The 17,334-nt window shown below is 35.6% G+C and overlaps 5 protein-coding genes across 7 annotated transcripts; 4 read left to right on the plus strand and 1 right to left on the minus strand.

Annotated features, from left to right (window-relative positions):
• The first annotated feature begins 38 nt into the window (after positions 1–38).
• LOC108808717 (uncharacterized) lies at positions 39–845 on the plus strand. Its single transcript, XM_018580826.2, has one exon. The coding sequence runs from the start codon at positions 39–41 to the stop codon at positions 843–845; it is 807 nt and encodes a 268-aa protein (XP_018436328.2).
• A 1,178-nt stretch (positions 846–2,023) lies between these two features.
• LOC108809854 (putative vesicle-associated membrane protein 726) lies at positions 2,024–3,928 on the plus strand. Its single transcript, XM_018581988.2, has 5 exons — positions 2,024–2,415; positions 2,889–3,030; positions 3,132–3,252; positions 3,339–3,401; positions 3,489–3,928. The coding sequence occupies exons 1-5, from the start codon at positions 2,226–2,228 to the stop codon at positions 3,633–3,635; spliced, it is 663 nt and encodes a 220-aa protein (XP_018437490.2). The 5' UTR covers positions 2,024–2,225; the 3' UTR covers positions 3,636–3,928.
• A 683-nt stretch (positions 3,929–4,611) lies between these two features.
• LOC108813140 (transcriptional corepressor LEUNIG_HOMOLOG) lies at positions 4,612–9,102 on the plus strand. Of its 2 annotated transcripts, none has more exons than XM_018585603.2 (18): positions 4,612–4,720; positions 4,896–5,077; positions 5,180–5,277; positions 5,362–5,471; positions 5,554–5,828; positions 5,926–6,004; positions 6,093–6,204; positions 6,348–6,397; positions 6,480–6,764; positions 6,865–6,942; positions 7,019–7,246; positions 7,329–7,479; positions 7,551–7,660; positions 7,747–7,896; positions 7,973–8,128; positions 8,219–8,335; positions 8,457–8,654; positions 8,756–9,102. In XM_018585603.2, the coding sequence occupies exons 2-18, from the start codon at positions 5,046–5,048 to the stop codon at positions 8,897–8,899; spliced, it is 2,373 nt and encodes a 790-aa protein (XP_018441105.2). In that variant the 5' UTR covers positions 4,612–4,720; positions 4,896–5,045; the 3' UTR covers positions 8,900–9,102. The 2 variants fall into 2 exon arrangements, with proteins under 2 accessions (XP_018441105.2, XP_018441106.2); XM_018585604.2 differs by having other exon boundaries at positions 7,335–7,479.
• A 2,777-nt stretch (positions 9,103–11,879) lies between these two features.
• On the plus strand, positions 11,880–13,936 carry LOC108809372 (cyclin-dependent kinase inhibitor 4). Of its 2 annotated transcripts, none has more exons than XM_018581517.2 (3): positions 11,880–12,388; positions 13,152–13,361; positions 13,460–13,936. In XM_018581517.2, exons 1-3 carry the CDS (start codon positions 11,955–11,957, stop codon positions 13,527–13,529), a joined length of 714 nt encoding a protein of 237 aa, XP_018437019.1. In that variant the 5' UTR covers positions 11,880–11,954; the 3' UTR covers positions 13,530–13,936. The 2 variants fall into 2 exon arrangements, with proteins under 2 accessions (XP_018437019.1, XP_018437018.1); XM_018581516.2 differs by having other exon boundaries at positions 11,881–12,388; positions 13,143–13,361.
• A 563-nt stretch (positions 13,937–14,499) lies between these two features.
• On the minus strand, positions 14,500–16,022 carry LOC108809858 (cytochrome b5). Its single transcript, XM_018581994.2, has 3 exons — positions 15,864–16,022; positions 15,274–15,340; positions 14,500–15,152 (listed from the first exon to the last, which is right to left on the minus strand). The coding sequence occupies exons 1-3, from the start codon at positions 15,948–15,950 to the stop codon at positions 14,902–14,904; spliced, it is 405 nt and encodes a 134-aa protein (XP_018437496.1). The 5' UTR covers positions 15,951–16,022; the 3' UTR covers positions 14,500–14,901.
• Positions 16,023–17,334: the final 1,312 nt, after the last annotated feature.

The raw sequence follows: 17,334 nt of genomic DNA on the forward strand, positions 1-17,334 counted from the left end.
TCATCTAAAACTCAACGACAACAACGCAAGAAAGAAAGATGATTGCGCAGGAGATCTCTGATGACTTAAAAGCTTTGTTTTCCGCAGCCATCGAAGCCACTTACCTTACACGAAACATAGACGGCATCGAACGATGTGTTGATGTTCTGATTAGGTTGAAGTCCGCGTGTCTCTCCGTCAGCGATATTCAACGATTTTCAGAGTCGATATTTTGGTTGGAGACTCTGAGAACTCATAAAAGCCCTAAGGTCCGTGAAGTGTCTCAGTCCTTGTTCGATTCATGGTTGGCCACTCTCTACGGACAAGGAAGAAGAGACCAATCTTTCACTCCCAAGAAGAAGAAGACAGAGACGCTGCTTGCAAAAACCGAACGGGATATCAAAGGCAAAGATGGTAATGATAAGGTTACAACCAAAACCTTGCTTCCTCCTCCGAAGAGGGTTGCTGCTTGCCAAAACCCTAAAACAGAGGAGATGGTGGAGTTGTTCGAAGCAGCAAAGAAAGCGGCTGACTTGGCCAACGCTAAGGGTATTCTCTCTGGCAAAACAGACGCGTCTCGCTCCGTTGAAGCTATCTCGTTGCTCATGAAGATGAACGTCACTCCAAAACCCAACGAGCCAAGGAGGATGATGGAGAGGCTTCAGGGACTTACAAAGCACAAGGACCGTACGATTTGCAATGCTGCAACCGCCCTTCTCCAGCTTTGGAGGCAGAGGATCATAGAAGATGAAACTAAAGCTGCGTCTACAATCGATATGATTCTTTGCAAACCTCGTGGAGCTCATCAGATACGCGGTCATGGCTTCACAAGAGAACCTACAAAGACGAGGAAACTAGTGATGTGATGAAGATAGTGGGTTGAACAAAAGAATGTCTCTGGTAGATTCGACAGGTCATGAATCAGTGTATCAAGAAGAGTAGAGTGTGAGGAATAGATGGAATATCCGTTTGTAAAAGTTTACGAGAAAAGTTTATATGTAAGAATTTGCTTTGATTGTCAGTAAATAAGATCTCACAGTTTATGTTGTTTCTTATCATCTTATGATTCCAAGGTTACATGAGTACATTGTTTGATATGGAAGTAACTAATTTAGTTATTCAGCTCACACGGTTTATGTTTTTGAGTAATCTTGACACATAATCAAAGGTCAAAGTACCAAAAAAATAATCAGAAACAAATCAACTTTAATGAGGGTTTGATACCTGTTCTGACCATAGTTCTTGATGAATAACTCAGGATTGTACAAAGCAACAACATGTTATATATATAGCTAATCCAAACAAAAGTCCAGACTTCAATATATCTTCTTCTGGCTCTTATTGTTGGTGGTGTGATTGTATTGAAGCAAAACTTTCTTCAAGAGGAAAACCACATAACCGTGGAATCTGAACACAGTAAGCGTTTTTGTTTCTTTACAGACAAGAGATCGATCCTCAAAAGAGGGTTAATGACTGTGTTCATTTGTTGCCATGTATATTCGTAATGGAAAATTTTAGTCACTTTTTAAAAGTTTTACTTGCATTAATATATTTTCTTAAAGCAAATATGTAATAGATTAACATGTAAGAAATGCAACATTGATTGATGATCCAATAAACGTTTAATATTCAGATGTGAATCTGAATGTCTTTGAATTAGTTGTTGCTTCTTTTCTTGCCCTGTATCTCGAATAAGCTAGCATTCATAGTTCTTACTCTAAGAAGTCTAAATGAACGAATAAATGTCTTAATTCATACTTCTTCGATCCGTTTCGAATATGTTCATCAATCTGTGTCGTAGTCTACTCTAACCAAAAAAAAAAAGAATAGCAAATTCGTTTAAAAACATATAATATAATCATACATTTGAATCAAACTACAATTTACACATTTTTTCCAAGTCCATTGAATCTTAACTAAATTATATAATTAAATGATGCAATTAATACGTAACGTATCCGTATAAAAAGGGATAAATCCTTTCCGTGTGCCTCACGCGAGTGTTTTCAGTTTGGTGTTGTTTTGTTTTGTTTTGTCTGTTGGAAAAAAAGTTTCAAAGGATCGCAGCGTCGTCCCCATCTCTCTCTCTCCCTTTCATTTTCCCCTTCTGTTTCGGATCTTTCTTACTTTCGTACACACCAAGGAAACAAACAAAAATAGAAACTCTTCTTCTCTTTCACCTAATTCAACATTCTGATCTCTGGTGCGTTAGGGTTTGTTTCTTTCTCTCTTCTTCGGGACAAAAAATGGGACAACAGAATCTGATCTACAGCTTCGTAGCTCGCGGCACGGTGATTCTGGTCGAGTATACTGAGTTTAAAGGGAACTTCACTTCGGTCGCTGCACAGTGCCTCCAGAAGCTTCCTTCTTCCAACAACAAGTTTACCTACAATTGCGACGGGCACACCTTCAATTACCTCGTCGAAAATGGCTTCAGTGAGTCCCTCTCTTCTCCTGATCCGACCACAACTTTGGTAGACATAGATGCATCTTTGTGTTCGTATTGCAATCCTTTACAATGCCATCTATTTGGTCATTTTTCTATTGGTAATTTGGTACATTGACACTGGTGTTTTTATATTTATATCATTCTTTATGCTTCTGTGAATGTCCTTTGTGCGTTTGGACCATGCTTAGTTTTCTTGCAAATGAATTGTCTGAAATTAGTTTTTTTCTGGATCTCTGTTTTTCTATGGTTGAGCTTTTATGTATGGCTTGCTTTTGAGAAGACCTTGTTGTATGGTTCATGTTTGATGATATTAAGAGTCGCGTAGGTATTGGAGAATCAAGTTGGTTGATTGGTTACTTGTGATCATTAAAGAAGCTCAACTGCATGCGGTTATGTACTTAGCTCTTGCTCTTCCTACTGTATATGAAGTAGTTTTTTTTTTTGTCATGTTGTTGTATAGCGTATTGTGTTGTTGCTGTTGAATCTGCTGGGAGGCAGATTACAATGGCTTTCCTGGAGCGTGTCAAAGAAGATTTCAACAAGAGATATGGTGGCGGAAAAGCTACCACTGCTAAGCCCAACAGCTTGAACAAAGAGTTTGGGTACTTTAGCTCTATCGCTATTATCAGAAACAAAAAAAGCAAAGTCCTCTTCTAGTAGTCTCTGTTGATATGATTGGTAACTTGTTTGGTTTGTACCGTAGGTCTAAACTGAAGGGGCACATGCAGTACTGTGTGGATCATCCTGAGGAGATTAACAAACTTTCCAAGGTTAAGGCTCAAGTGACTGAGGTGAAAGGAGTTATGATGGAGAACATTGAGAAGGTCAGATTCGTATAACAATATCAATCTCACAATCCTGTTTCATTACACGAAACTATCTAAGCTTTATGCAATTCATTTATTTGCAGGTCCTTGACCGTGGTGAGAAAATTGAGCTTCTAGTGGACAAAACTGAGAACCTTCGTTCACAGGTTAGTACTTAATTACATATAAGGATAAGCATAAAAAGGCATTCTAGTTGTGACGCTCTAATATTTTCCAATATGTATATCTTACAGGCACAAGACTTCAGAACGCAAGGAACAAAAATAAGAAGAAAGATGTGGTGGGAGAACATGAAGATTAAGCTCATAGTCCTTGGTATCATCATTGCCTTGATTCTCGTCATTATTCTCTCGGTTTGTCATGGGTTCAAGTGTACCTAAAACTTGAAACAAGAAGAAGATTTACGTTGAGAGATGATTATCAGCACCATATTGTTTTACTAAGCTCATAGAAACTCCTGCCGGTGTTCTTTTTCTTTCTATTTTCGCTGTTTCTCTTTATATATAGGGGAAAGGAATGTGATGACTGATTACTGAGAAATTATCCTTTAGGGTATGAATGTCTGGAAATAGTGTAAACTGTTGGGGTTTGCTTATTTATAGATTAGATCATTGTGTGGTCACCGTGATGACATGTTTTTTTTTTTTGTAATCTAAAAGTTTAATGTTGGATTTTCTGATGTTTCCTTCATTTTCCTAATCTTTTTCATTCGGTAGAAAAAAACATTCGGTATCTGTGTGTTTATAGTTATTATGGTGATGGTCCTTGCTTCAGCCATATTCCTTATCATTAGGAAAATAACGTAGATGCACATGAATATGTCCCCCCTTCTCCCATCCCATAATTTTTTTTTTTTTTTTTTTACGGCAAACGGCTATAATTACCAGTAAGAAATTCCATATATATATATACCACATTTCCATTCACCGTGAGTAATGATGCTTTCCAATTCGAAAAAAGTAATTTGCTGGCAAGCTTCCAGTAAAACTATTGTCAAATATCTCAAATATCCGCAGCTCAGGAAAACCAAGACGACCTTGATGAGGAGGAGGAGATATAGGTCCATAGAACTTGTTTGAATGAAAGATAAGGACTTCCAAGTTTGGTAAAGCCTTGAAGCCAGAAAAAAAACGTGTCTTTGATCCTGTTGCTGTCAACGCTTAGAAACACTAGAGATGAGCAATTTGCAATCCAACGTCAAGTGCCCGAAGCGTCGCACCAGCATTGAACACGTTAGGAATAAACCCATTCATAAGGGAAGCCGATAACAGACCCAAACAAGACCCATTAAGGAGCTTATAACTCTAAACATTAAGGCCCACTAAAAAACTTTATAACGAATCCTAAGCTTACCCAAAAGCATCATTAAAAACCAAACCTTTGAATGATCTCTGTCTGAATCAGTTTGCACAAAAAAAAAAAAAAAGTTGTCTAGCTGAATCTTGATCTCCAAAAGAATTCCCTGGTATCTCTCCAACCCTAGATTCTTTTTTCTCAATTGAATTGTGATCCTTCACTTATTATCAATTCGATTACTTCTATATATGAACTCCACGAATCGCTCAACACGTGTTCGCTTATAAGTTACAAGTAAAGTAACTTTCTCTGATTTTCATACTGATCTTCTCTGTTATGCGCAGAAAGCAATGCTTTGATCTCTAAAGATACTGTCTCCGAAGTTCGAATTAGGGTTCTGATCTACTCAGAAACGCTTCTGATTTGCTGGGACTTGCTCAAGTTAGTTTCTTTATCATCAAAACAGTCGAAAGTCTTGATCTTGGGCTGAAGCTATGGCACAGAGTAATTGGGAAGCTGATAAGATGTAAGTGGATTGGTTTAGCTAAAAAGTTTGTAACTTTATCGATTCCAAGACTTTTTATTTTTGTTCACTTTCCTTTTTTGTGTGTTTGTTGGGTGTGTGTAGGCTTGACGTTTACATATATGATTATTTGGTGAAGAAGAAACTTCATAACACTGCCAAGTCTTTTATGACTGAAGGCAAAGTCTCTCCTGATCCTGTTGGTATGTATATCTATCTGCTTGTTTGGTGGCTTTATTCTGAAGTTTGGAATCTTTTTTTTTAATTGTGTTGTGTGAATGATGTAGCAATTGATGCTCCTGGAGGGTTTCTTTTTGAGTGGTGGTCTGTGTTCTGGGACATCTTCATTGCAAGGACGAACGAGAAACACTCTGAGGCTGCTGCAGCTTATATCGAGGTAGGCTTATCGTACCCTCTGGAGATCTAATCTCTTTTACTTTTTCTCAGTTTGGTAACTGACTAGGGGCGTTGATGTTTAGGCACAGCAAGGTAAAGCAAGGGAGCAACAACTTCAAGTGCAGCAAATTCAGATGATGCGCCAAGCTCAAATGCAGCGTAGGGATCCTTCCCTTGGGGGTCCAATGACTGCTATTGGTTCTGAAGGGATGATTGGGCAGTCAAATGCAAGTGCTATGGCTGCAAAAATGTACGAGGAACGTATGAAGCAACCAAATCAAATGAACACCGAGACATCCCAACCCCATATGGATGCAGCAAGGATGGCCCTTCTCAAATCAGGAGCAAACCACCATGGGTAAAAATTGTCTCAGCTTCATTTTCTTGCAGGCATATGTATTGCCCTCACACCGTTTTGAAACCTTTCTCGTCCTTTCTTTTCTATCTTAAAACAGTCAGATGGTTCAAGGGAATCATCAAGGAGGTGTTTCCGCTGCACTGCAGCAAATTCAGTCACGAAATCAGCAGACTCCTGTAATTAATGACTCTTCAAATCTCCTTACAGAAAAAGTATCCAATCAAATAGTTTTGGTGTGTATCTTAGTCCTCTTGAAACGTGCAGGAAATCAAAACTGAAGTTAATCTCGGTGCATCTCCGAGACAACTGCCAGTGGATCCTTCTACAGTTTATGGCCAAGGAATCCTGCAATCAAAGCCTGGGATGGGGAATGCAGGTAAATACATCAAATGAAATTTTTGTCTGCAAATGTATATGGTGAATTACACAGGGTGATAGATAATAGCCTCAAGAGCAATCTTTGTTTACTAATTTTAGATAAAGTCTTATGGTATTGTGTTTTTTTTTCCTCTTGTGAAGGATTAAACCCTGGAGTAGGTGTTCTTCCTTTAAAAGGATGGCCATTAACTGTAAGTCTCTGGGATTCTTTTTGTAGGATTTATCTGTTAAGCCCAGTTTATTCATCAGGTTTCTTAATAAATGTTACAACAGGGCATCGATACAATCCGGCCAGGTTTAGGCCCTCAGGTTCAGAAAGCCTTCCTTCAAAACCAAGGCCAATTTCAGCTCTCGCCGCAGCAGCAGCAGCAGCAGCAGCAACAACAGATCTTGGCTCAGGTTCAAGGTCAAGGAAATATGACTAATTCATCCATGTATGGCGGCGACATGGACCCTCGAAGATTTACGAGTTTATCTAGAAACCTGAGCTCGAAAGATGGCCAACAGAATGCAAATGATGGATCTATAGGTTCCCCTATGCAGTCCAGTTCGTCAAAAGTAAGATTTCTTTTCTCAAAACAGTAAAAATAAATGCATATTCCTAATTGAATGCTGCAGTGTCATCTATTGAATGCTGAATTATATCATCTTCTGTTAGCATATCAACATGCCGCCAGTACAGCAATCTTCTTCTCAGCAACAAGATCCTTTACAACTATCACAGCAATCACAGCAGGTATTTTATGTTTATTAGTATATTCTTCAGTTTGTGAGATGATTGAGCCACAGCTTCCTCTTCGTGTGTTTGATAGAACAACCGCAAAAGAAAGGGACCTTCCTCTTCTGGTCCTGCTAACAGCACAGGGACAGGAAACACGGTGGGGCCATCCAACTCACAGCCGTCGACTCCGTCAACGCATACCCCGATCGACGGAGCTGGTATAACTGGCAACATGCAGCACATGAACAACATGCCAAAAGGGTCAATGATGTACGGTTCCGATGGAATAGCTGGTCTTGCATCATCAGCAAACCAACTGGTATGTTTCTTAATTTCCTCAGAAAGAATGATAACAACCACAGCCGTTTGTTATTCATCTTTCTGATGGTAAGAATTAATAGCTGCAGGATGACATGGAACCTTTTGGAGACGTGGGAGCCTTAGAAGATAACGTAGAATCGTTTTTGTCTCAAGATGATGGAGATGGAGGAAGCTTGTTTAACACCACCACCCTAAAGCGGAACCCTTCTGAGCATGCCGAACCCTCAAAGGGTATTTTATTTCAGCCCCCTCTGAATAAACATGAAGATATATAATAAGTATTTTTTCTTTTTTTCTTTCAGGTTTTAGTTTCAGTGAGGTTAGTTCTATAAGAAGGAGTTCCAATAAGGTCATCTGCTGCAATTTCTCGTCTGATGGGAAACTGTTGGCTAGCGCTGGACATGATAAGAAGGTGCAACATGTTACAGTTTACTTATATAACTTGTATTTGTTTAAAACCAGATAATGTGGATGCAAAATTTCTTTTATTGTCAGTAGCTTTATATTTGGAACATGGAAACACTAATAACTGAGAGCGCTCCTGAAGAACATGGCCACATCATCACAGATGTTCGCTTCAGACCTAATTCAACTCAACTCGCTACGTCGTCCTTCGACAAAACTATCAAAATCTGGGATGCGTCTGAGGTATAGTAAAGTAAATCATCTCTGTTTAGCTGCAGCCATTTTCTCTTGTGACTAACTAAATACCAAATTTCTGCAGCCTGGTTACTTTGTGAGAACGATTACTGGTCATACCGCACCTGTAATGTCCCTTGATTTTCACCCTAACAAAACAGACCTTTTCTGCTCTTGTGATGGCAACAACGAGATTCGCTTCTGGAGCATCAAATCTGCTAATTGCCTTCGTGTTATAAAGGCAAGCTTCCTGAACTTTCGTATGGCTTCTTCTCTCCGAGTTTGAAACTCTTATTTTCTAATCTTATGAGTTTTTTTTTTCCATGGACAGGGTGCTAGCACGCAGGTTCGGTTCCAGCCAAGATTTGGACAAATGCTTGCTGCTGCTTCGGAAAGCACTGTGTCAATTTATGATTATGATAATGACAGACGCGTCCACTTGTTTAAGGTATGTAACCCCGAAGATAATATATATTTTACATACTAGTTCATCCACATAAGACGTTAATCCCCATCTATGCAGGACTGTGCGTATGTCTCATGGCTTGGTTTGTTTTTTGATCTGTCAGGGACATTCCTCAGATGTGAATTCTGTTTGTTGGAACCCAAACGGAGAGTTGATAGCTTCTGTTAGCGAAGACTCTGTTAAACTATGGTCTCTGAGCTCAGGAGATTGCATCCAGGAGCTCAGCTCTAGTGGGAACAAGTTCCACTCTTGTGTTTTTCACCCTACCTATCCCAATCTCTTGGTCATTGGTGGCTACCAGGTATGTATGATCTTTGGATAGTTTTTTGTATAATCTTATATCAGGCTCTACTGTTGATTCTAAATGATTTAAACTTGTGTGGGTAAACGAATGTGTTGCAGTCGCTGGAGCTGTGGAACACAAAAGAGAACAAATGTATGACGATACCGGCTCACGAGTGTGTCATCTCTGCATTAGCTCAGTCACCTATGACAGGAATGATGGCTTCTGCAAGTCATGACAAATCCGTAAAGATTTGGAAGTAGAAAAATATTTGTGTTCTTCAAAAAGGCAAAAAAAAAAAAAGAACAAGAGCTCAAGACAGGGACTATTTTCGATTATACGTATTTTGTTTAATGTTTTTACGTGCAATAAGTTGTTTAATGGGTTTGTTTGCGTCCAAAAGAAAAGGCAATGGACTTGTGACGTAACTCCAATCTTTGTTTTATGTGATTTGTGATTTTTCTTATTCTTCTTGTGTGGTCTCTAGTGTTTAAGTGAGACAGAGATATTTGCCAGTTCTCCAGACCGACCAATATGGTAACAAGACTACAATAACACTTGATTAGTGGGTTTGCTATGATCTATACAAAAAAAATCTTAACATACACATTGTAAACTACATCAACTCACACCAAGGATATGATAGAACTAAGACTGAATGTATTCACAGTTTTACAACCTTAAAGTGTCCTTTACAAGGTGAGCCTTCCTCTTCGCCTAGGACTCCTTCCAATTCCACTTGAAAGTGTCTTTTTACAAGGCTTTTAATTTTTCTTTAAATATTGTGTGTACGTTTTCTTACAATCCATTTGTTATGGATTGGTATTTGATACCTAAAATTAAATGCGGGCGACTATATCCACTAAGCCATTAAATATCCAATAAGTCTTTTTCTTGACATCATATCCAATCTCTATAATATTATTTGAGAATTCAGTTTCATATGTGTCGCGCTTACATTGATTCTCACAGTGGTTGATTACACGAATACCCTTAATGAATTAATTTTAGTTATACATAATTATATTTACTAAAAAATTGTTTAGTTTCCTTTTTGTTAATAAAGCTTTAGTTATCTTTATTTGTTATAGTTTATTTATTTCATAAACCCATATATAATAAAAAGGAAATATCTATAAAATATATAGATTTTGTATATACAAAAAACGGATTTATTTTTTCTTACTTTATATTTTCCCTAAAAACACAAATAAAAAGTGAATATTGAATAATTTTCAAAATATATAGGTTTATATATATAATTTACAAAAGAAAATAGTTAAGATAAATTTTAAGAAAACATATTTTATAATAATTATATTTTTGATTAAATGATTTAAAGAAAATTAATTTCAAACAACATAAAGTGATCATTTAATATCATTAAGAAAAATTATAAATTAAAATTAAAATTTTACCTAATTTTCATTGATAAAATTATAAAATGTATTCACAATTCTAAAGAAGTGATGATTTACCAATTATTAGGATTTAGTTGTTTTTAAATATTCAGATATGTACATGAATTCTAAAATATTATAAATTATGTTCATGAATGCAACTACAGTGTGTTTCTATCTTTTTAAAAATAAACTTACCAAATTTTATAATATTTATAAATATATTTCGAAATATAAAAGGATGAACTGAACTAAGTTAAGCTAAAAATAGTAATCCAATTTTAATCTTATTAAAGTAAAAAAATAGTTGTTCAATTTGAAATAATAGATGGGAAAACATACCTAACAATAAACACTTGGACTGTCTAAAATATTATGTTTGAAATAAGATACCTAATTAAGATGAAAACATACATATAAATACAACCTTTTTGAATTTCTGGATGTAACTATCTTATGAATTCGAAATTAATCAATGAAGTTTTGAAATATTTCTGAATTGGTTTACTTATTCAATTATCAATCTCCTAGCACATTAATTTATTTTATATAATTTTATCCAAAATAACATATATTACATTTTTAAAATATTAGAAGTATTTATTAATGCAATTCCAGCTTTATATTTCTTTTTCTCAGAAAACATATATAAAATTATAAAAACTTGGATAAATATATTTACAAATCTAATAAAATGAACCAAACTAAATGAAATTAAAATAACAATTTAATTTTAAACTAATGAAAATTGTTGTTTATTTTGAAACCAAATATGGAGCTCAACAATACCATACATGAATTGATCCAAATTACTGTATATGGAATCACATATCTAATTAAGATGAAAACATAATGATACTTAATATTATTTTCATGATATAAATTAAGATAACTTAAAAGTTATGAACAAATGTATAGATATTTATATTCATATAATGATACTTAATACAATTCCTTTTTTTCATCATATATATAAGTTATAAAATTACTTGAAAGTTATAAAAACATATGTAAATGTTTAACAATTATTATGTTTTGACTATTTTATAAGTATTTGTTCCCGTGCATGAGCACGGGAGAATCACCTAGTTAGTTTATATTTAAGAAAGAAAAAAAACAAAAAGAAATATGTCAAATGTGAAACATAAAAAGTACTGCTAGATATATATTTTATTTCGGAATTATTAATTTGTAAGATCATAAACATAAACATATTTTTGGCGCTTTAGATAGTCGGGTAAACTTTTGTGGGAACATTAACTTGATATATGTTAGGTTCCTCGATCAATAATAATACTGTCCATCTAATACTGATAAAAATATATGGCGTTCATTTAAGTTAAAATATCTAATCTTATGTGTCAATAGAATTATCCGACGTCGTCGTTATTTATTTGTCTGAAGGATCCTTACATTAACTTATGTTTGTGAAATTCTAGAATGAATTCAGGATGCAATATTCTTATCTAATGTTTACAAAAAAATATATTCTTATCTAACGTTGGACATGTATTTGAAGCGAACATCTACTACATTTTAGCGAAATGTAACCAAATTTTCGATACCACAAAAAGCGTTTATGCGTCATCATTTCTGTTTATAAGTATCGAAATTATTATAAGTTTTCGATATAATTTTTTTTTAAAAAGAAGTTAGCAAAGTACAGTGTACATTACCCGCAGTAGTAAAGAAGCAGTCTACCTGAAGAAAATAAAATAACTAGAACTTTATAAAAATAAAATAAAAGGAGGACAACAAAAAAAAAAGAGAGAGAAAGAGACAGAAAGTGGACCCCACAGAGAGTGGAACAGAGCATCATCTTTTAACCCTAAACTCCGATCCAATTTTTTCTCACCGAACCTTTTCTTTTGCTTCTCTTCTCTTCTCTCTCTGTTCTTATTTCGTTCGCGTCGGAAAAATGGGGAAATACATGAGGAAGAGCAAACTCGATAGAGAAGCTATATCTTTGATGGATGTTTCTCCTTCTTCTTCTTCTTCTTCTCCTCTCGGTGTTCTCACTCGAGCTAAGTCCTTGGCTCTCCTTCAAAAACAGCTACCGACTTCTCCTTCTCCTAATCCTCCGTCGAAGCAGAAGCAGAAGACGACTGATTGTGGTGGCTCGTATCTTCAGCTCCGTAGTCGTCGGCTGCCGAAGAAACCTCCAATTGTCGTGATCAAACGGAGAAAACAGCAGCGGAGGAAAGAGTCACGTGGCGGCGGCGGACGGAACCCTAACCCTAGGTCGGAATTGGTTTCTGAGAGTGATGCGTGTGGGAAAGACAAGGTAGTAGTAAACGATGAAACCGTTAACAAGGGTTCAACTTCATTTGAGGAGTTTCAGGACAGTGAAAGGTAATCATTTTTGTTTTGTTTTGTTTTTTGTTCAAAGATGCATACTTTCAGCTTTTTTGTAGACTACACAACTTAATTAAACTTGTGGATTTGATTTAGAGTATGGCTCTGTGGGATTTGAATCTGTTTGATTTTGGATTATTCTGACGGTAATTTGAAATCATTTTTTATGTGGTGAAATAATAAAAAAAAATAAAAATAACTGTCCAAAATTTCATTTTTTTGTTTGTTTGTTTTCTGAGCCTTTCAAAATATGACCATGTGTATGAATATGATGATGCCATCTTTTCTTTTTATCTGACAGATCAGATATTTAATCAAATGTGTTTCTTTTCTTCATAAATTTTGTCTTTTTTTTTATCTTTTTGCTTCTCTTCTTCAATTACTTATGCGACTTAGAATGTGACAATTATTTTTTTGTCTTTTATCTGCTTTGATGTAGAGAATGATGTCCTTGTGTCTAAGATGTCTCCATATATCTTTTGACTGTTTAATCCTTGTGTTGTGATCATCGTTGTTAACTGTTGGTTTTAGACTTTTAGTTGGTAGTTTCTCTCCCTATTTGGTGGTTTTTTGGATGTTAAGATTAATCTGAAGTCGAGATCTTGTTGAACATGTTTGGATCAACTTTAGCTTTTACTATAGGTACTGCTTGCTCTTACTGCTACTTAAGGAAACGTAGTTAAGTGCTTTTAAATTTTCGAGAGGATTCTTTGAAATGAAAATAGAAGTAACATCTTTTACTTACTCTCAGCTTAAACAGGAGCACAAGAGAATCCACACCATGCACTTTGAATAGAGAGGCCGAGATCAACACAAGCCTGGGATCATCCACAAAGCTTAACAATGGTATTAGTGACAACAGCGACCAAAGAGAAGAGAACTTGTCGGGCAGTCACCGTCCAACTACACCTGATATGGACAGGTTTTTCTCGGGTGCTGAAGAGGAACAACAAAGGCAGTTCATTGAAAAGTATTAAGTTTCCCGTTTGATATGTTCTGTTCTGCAGTTAACTAAATCCTTTTGTTTTTTTTTGTATCCTTAACGGTTCCGTCAACTTTTGTTTTCAGGTACAACTTTGACCCTGTCAACGAACAACCACTCCCAGGAAGGTTTGAATGGGAGAAGATAGATAATTGATAGAAGGGATTAATAGTTAATACTTGATACATAGTTTAGTTACATTTTCATGCTAATCATCAGTTTGATCTTTATATCCATCATCCGTTTCTTAACCTTTTCCAACATGTAAAGAAGTTAGGATAAAACGAAAAAGTCCATGTAGCGTTTTTAAATTGGTGTCTGTAACATAAGTGGGTGTAAAGGGGTTTGTGTAACACATAACTGATACCAGCCCCTTTTAAGACTAAACAGATCACCTTAGTAGTAGTAGCGTTTAGGGGGTTAAAGTTATGTCGGCTAATGGGTAGTGTGAGTCTTGCATTCTCTTGTAACTCTGTCATGTAATGTAACCTTTTTTAAATCTATCCTTTTTGTGTGTAAACATAACATGTACTCATCTCAATAAAGATTTACCCTTTCTTCTTGTCTTACTTCATCATCATTATGGTCCATGTGTTGGCTCTTCAGACATGTAACAGCACAATGACAGGTAAGTAACATACACATATAGATTATTATACGTATACGCAAATTTTATACTGATAATAGAGAGACAGAAGCTGTTTGTTATCGATATGGTTTCTCATGATGGTCTTTTGTTTTTGACTCTGTCTCTCACTAAAATCAAAAAGTGTTAGAAAGATTCTCTTTTATCTATCTTTCTATCACTCTTCTTTGTGTTGATTGTACTTTCCACTTAGTGATTTGTGCCCACTATTTTTGTCTTAATATACAAAACTTGTGCCCACTAGCACATCATCAGCATCACTGTGATCATCTTTTGATCCATCACTGATGCTTCCTCGCGTCTTTGCTTTACACAAAATTCTTTTTTTTTGTGATTGTATTGATTTGAGTCTCGACACGAACGTCCTTGAAACAGTTGCCAAACCTGCACAGAATCCTGGACAAGTGTGCTTTAAATGTGATGTGTTGCTCTATGAGTTAACTAAGTATCGAACTTTGTGTCTGTGTGTTGTGACTTGCGGCCAAAGCGGAGGAGAAGTACAAAAGAAGGACCGACAGGGGGGAAGAAGTTTTGGATTCTTTTGTTTGTTGGATATGGTTTTAAGTGAGCCCCAAGTCACTACCTGCCACACACTCTATTAAAGTAACTGCCACAAAGCTCCATAACTGCAAATCTGCAATCAATTAAAACGTCTCTTTCTTGCAAAGTTTGATCGAAGTATTAAGAAGTGTCGTTTGAGTTCTTAGTAAGATCTTGATCTTGTTTAGAGATATTCATGTTTTAGTTTCTCCGCTTTAAAGATTCATATCTTTCGACATTGCAAGATAAGAAGAAAGTGTTATGATTTGACCCAATGCTGAATCACACCTTCGAACAAATAGCTCAATGTCATAACTTTGGTTTCACAACCTGAAAAAAAGACTAGCCTGATTTTGTGTAAATACGAATCCCAACTGCTAAACCGAGAATGGCAAGGGGTACGAGGAACTGGAGGATCTTGATAATGAACTCAGAGGTCTTGTCTTGATTGTATTGAGGCTGTTTAGGAGGAGTGTATTTGGTTTTCTTTGGGATTGTTGTTGGATCAATCTCTCCTACGTGGTACTGTTCCATCATCTCTCTCGCGCTCTCGCTGTGACCCACGTCCTCAAAATCATCCGTTGCATCCTTACCTTTTAAAGTCGAAGAATGACAAAGATCATCATCATGCTATTATGTATCTATCAAAACTGAGTGAATGTGAGGTTCAAGCATAATAGCTGGGAGCATGGAGATAGTTGTGTTTATACAGACCTGTTGAAGACAAAAGAACTTCATCCCCACCAGGATGGTCTTCAAGGAACTTGGTCACATCATACACCTGCGTTTTTTTTTTTTTTGCAAACGTTTGAATTAATGATATGAGAAAATGAAGTGAATCCAACTGAAACCCAGTCAGCAAATTTCTGAACTTTGAAGATTAGTTATTAAATAAAAATTTTAAAAAGACAAGAGAACACCCACATCACCATCACTATGATTCCAGTGCAAGAAGCAATGGAGCCACATAGAGGAAATTCATTAAGTTATTGCTTCTTTTTTGAGTAACACAAGATCAATGGATCTAAGCTAAGAAGATCTACTTGTACATTTCTCTATCTCTAGTTAACTAAGAACTGAATCCTTAACATATGTGCAATGATTACAACTATTTCCACTATACCCATCTAAAGATTTGATCCAATCAAGAAAAAAAACATCATTCAGACTTAGAAAGTCTCACACTTTATAAGCTTAATCACATGCAAACACCAAGACAGCCAGACAAAAAGGGTGACTCAACTCAAGCATGAGATCCCTAGTTTCAGAACTGAGAATAAGAGAGAGAGAAAGAAGAAAGAAACATTTCCACTGATGACGATCCAGCAGTCACGAGCATGATTGTGCTCTGAGACTTCTGAAAGAGTAAAGATCTTTGCTTCGTCCCCCATTGTCTTTTGCTTTCCTATTCCCACCAAAAACCTGACTCTGAGATTTAAAGGTGAAAACTTTATAACTGAGTGAGAGTTGTTGAGATAGAACTAGTTTAAGAAATCTTGTTTGATTTTGTTCGGTTCGGTTCGTTTTATTCATTAGGGGAATCGGTTTGTCAGTGTGTGTAAGTGTGAACCGGTCTAGTTAAATTGGATTGTGAATTTTGTTCTCAGTTATATTACTACAACGTAAGTAAGTACGTAACTAATTCCTACTCTGCTGTTTTGTTGACATTTTGGTACTCATTTGACTGATTTTTGGATAAATGTCGGATTCTAGGAAAAAGTCCACTCAAGGCCACAAAATAAGACCAGTACTCAAGCTCACTAGAAAAGTTAAAAGACGCCGATGTGACGAGTTCGAGCTCGTAGGAAGGAGTGCTGACCGGTCAAAAAGGTACAAGATGATGATACAGTGTTTGCATTAAATCCATAGGGATAAGGCAAACCGAACCCTCATCACAGCCAATACTCCCTCTTCCCTTTATGATTTTAAGAGGTGTTTAAAGTTTTTGCACGAGAATTAAAAGTTATAATTTTTTATAAAATTAAATGATATTAAATAAAACTAATTTAACTAATTAAAAAATATATAATATTTTGTATTTGGTCAAAAAATTTAAATGATATTAAATTTTGTTTAAAATTGTGAAAATATCACTTATTTTAAAACAAAATTAAAATCCTTAAACACCAATTAAACCGATAGTATATAATAACAACTTCAATATCATTTATAGGGGTATTCTAATATCATTCTGATAAGTACCTAATATATGATCTCATAAAAGACGACGAAATATACGTTTAATATGTCAAAGGCCATCGTTTTCTTTGCTTTGGGCAATAAGTGTGTGTGTTAAATTTGGCTTGAATATGATGGTACTTAAATCTTATAAGACTAATTGGCCAGTTGAAATATCAAAATAAATGCTTTCAACATCATATAACGTGGAAAAAAAATTTTGTTCATGCATTCTAGTCCCTCTGTTTCATAATAAGTGTCATTCTGATTTCATTTTCTTGTTACACAAAGAGTGTCATTTTACCATTCCAATGTAAATTATACTAACTTTCAGCTGAAAATTAATTGCAAACTGCATTGATTTTATAAATAATTTTATTTATCTAAAATACTATTGATCAAAGAGATATAATTAATTACAACTTACATATATTTTCAACAACTTTCTTAATTCGTTTGAAAAATGTCACAACGACACTTTTCAAGAAACGGAGGGAGTATATATCCCTTTGCCGGGAAGGTAAATGCATCTCAGAGAAAACATCTTCTTGTAGGGCACATAACGACTAAACCACTTGACAATATTTGCTGTGTATG

This window comes from Raphanus sativus, chromosome 6 (genome assembly GCF_000801105.2).
Source record: "Raphanus sativus cultivar WK10039 chromosome 6, ASM80110v3, whole genome shotgun sequence".
Classification (NCBI taxonomy): Eukaryota; Viridiplantae; Streptophyta; class Magnoliopsida; order Brassicales; family Brassicaceae; genus Raphanus; species Raphanus sativus.

What these genes read in the sequence shown, in the direction of transcription:
- LOC108808717 (XM_018580826.2), top strand. Translation starts at nt 39, where the DNA reads ATGATTGCGCAGGAGATCTCTGATGACTTAAAAGCTTTGTTTTCCGCA.
- LOC108809854 (XM_018581988.2), top strand. Translation starts at nt 2,226, where the DNA reads ATGGGACAACAGAATCTGATCTACAGCTTCGTAGCTCGCGGCACGGTG. An exon ending in AGCTTGAACAAAGAGTTTGG is followed by an intron (nt 3,031 to 3,131) that starts GTACTTTAGCTC and finishes TTTGTACCGTAG; the next exon opens with GTCTAAACTGAAGGGGCACA. An exon ending in CTGAGAACCTTCGTTCACAG is followed by an intron (nt 3,402 to 3,488) that starts GTTAGTACTTAA and finishes TATATCTTACAG; the next exon opens with GCACAAGACTTCAGAACGCA.
- LOC108813140 (XM_018585603.2), top strand. Translation starts at nt 5,046, where the DNA reads ATGGCACAGAGTAATTGGGAAGCTGATAAGAT. An exon ending in TAAAAGGATGGCCATTAACT is followed by an intron (nt 6,398 to 6,479) that starts GTAAGTCTCTGG and finishes ATGTTACAACAG; the next exon opens with GGCATCGATACAATCCGGCC. An exon ending in AAATCTGGGATGCGTCTGAG is followed by an intron (nt 7,897 to 7,972) that starts GTATAGTAAAGT and finishes AAATTTCTGCAG; the next exon opens with CCTGGTTACTTTGTGAGAAC.
- LOC108809372 (XM_018581516.2), top strand. Translation starts at nt 11,955, where the DNA reads ATGGGGAAATACATGAGGAAGAGCAAACTCGATAGAGAAGCTATATCT. An exon ending in GAGTTTCAGGACAGTGAAAG is followed by an intron (nt 12,389 to 13,142) that starts GTAATCATTTTT and finishes ACTTACTCTCAG; the next exon opens with CTTAAACAGGAGCACAAGAG. An exon ending in CAAAGGCAGTTCATTGAAAA is followed by an intron (nt 13,362 to 13,459) that starts GTATTAAGTTTC and finishes TTTTGTTTTCAG; the next exon opens with GTACAACTTTGACCCTGTCA.
- LOC108809858 (XM_018581994.2), bottom strand. Translation starts at nt 15,950, where the DNA reads ATGGGGGACGAAGCAAAGATCTTTACTCTTTCAGAAGTCTCAGAGCAC. An exon ending in GGATCGTCATCAGTGGAAAT is followed by an intron (nt 15,341 to 15,863) that starts GTTTCTTTCTTC and finishes AAAAAAACGCAG; the next exon opens with GTGTATGATGTGACCAAGTT. An exon ending in AGTTCTTTTGTCTTCAACAG is followed by an intron (nt 15,153 to 15,273) that starts GTCTGTATAAAC and finishes CGACTTTAAAAG; the next exon opens with GTAAGGATGCAACGGATGAT.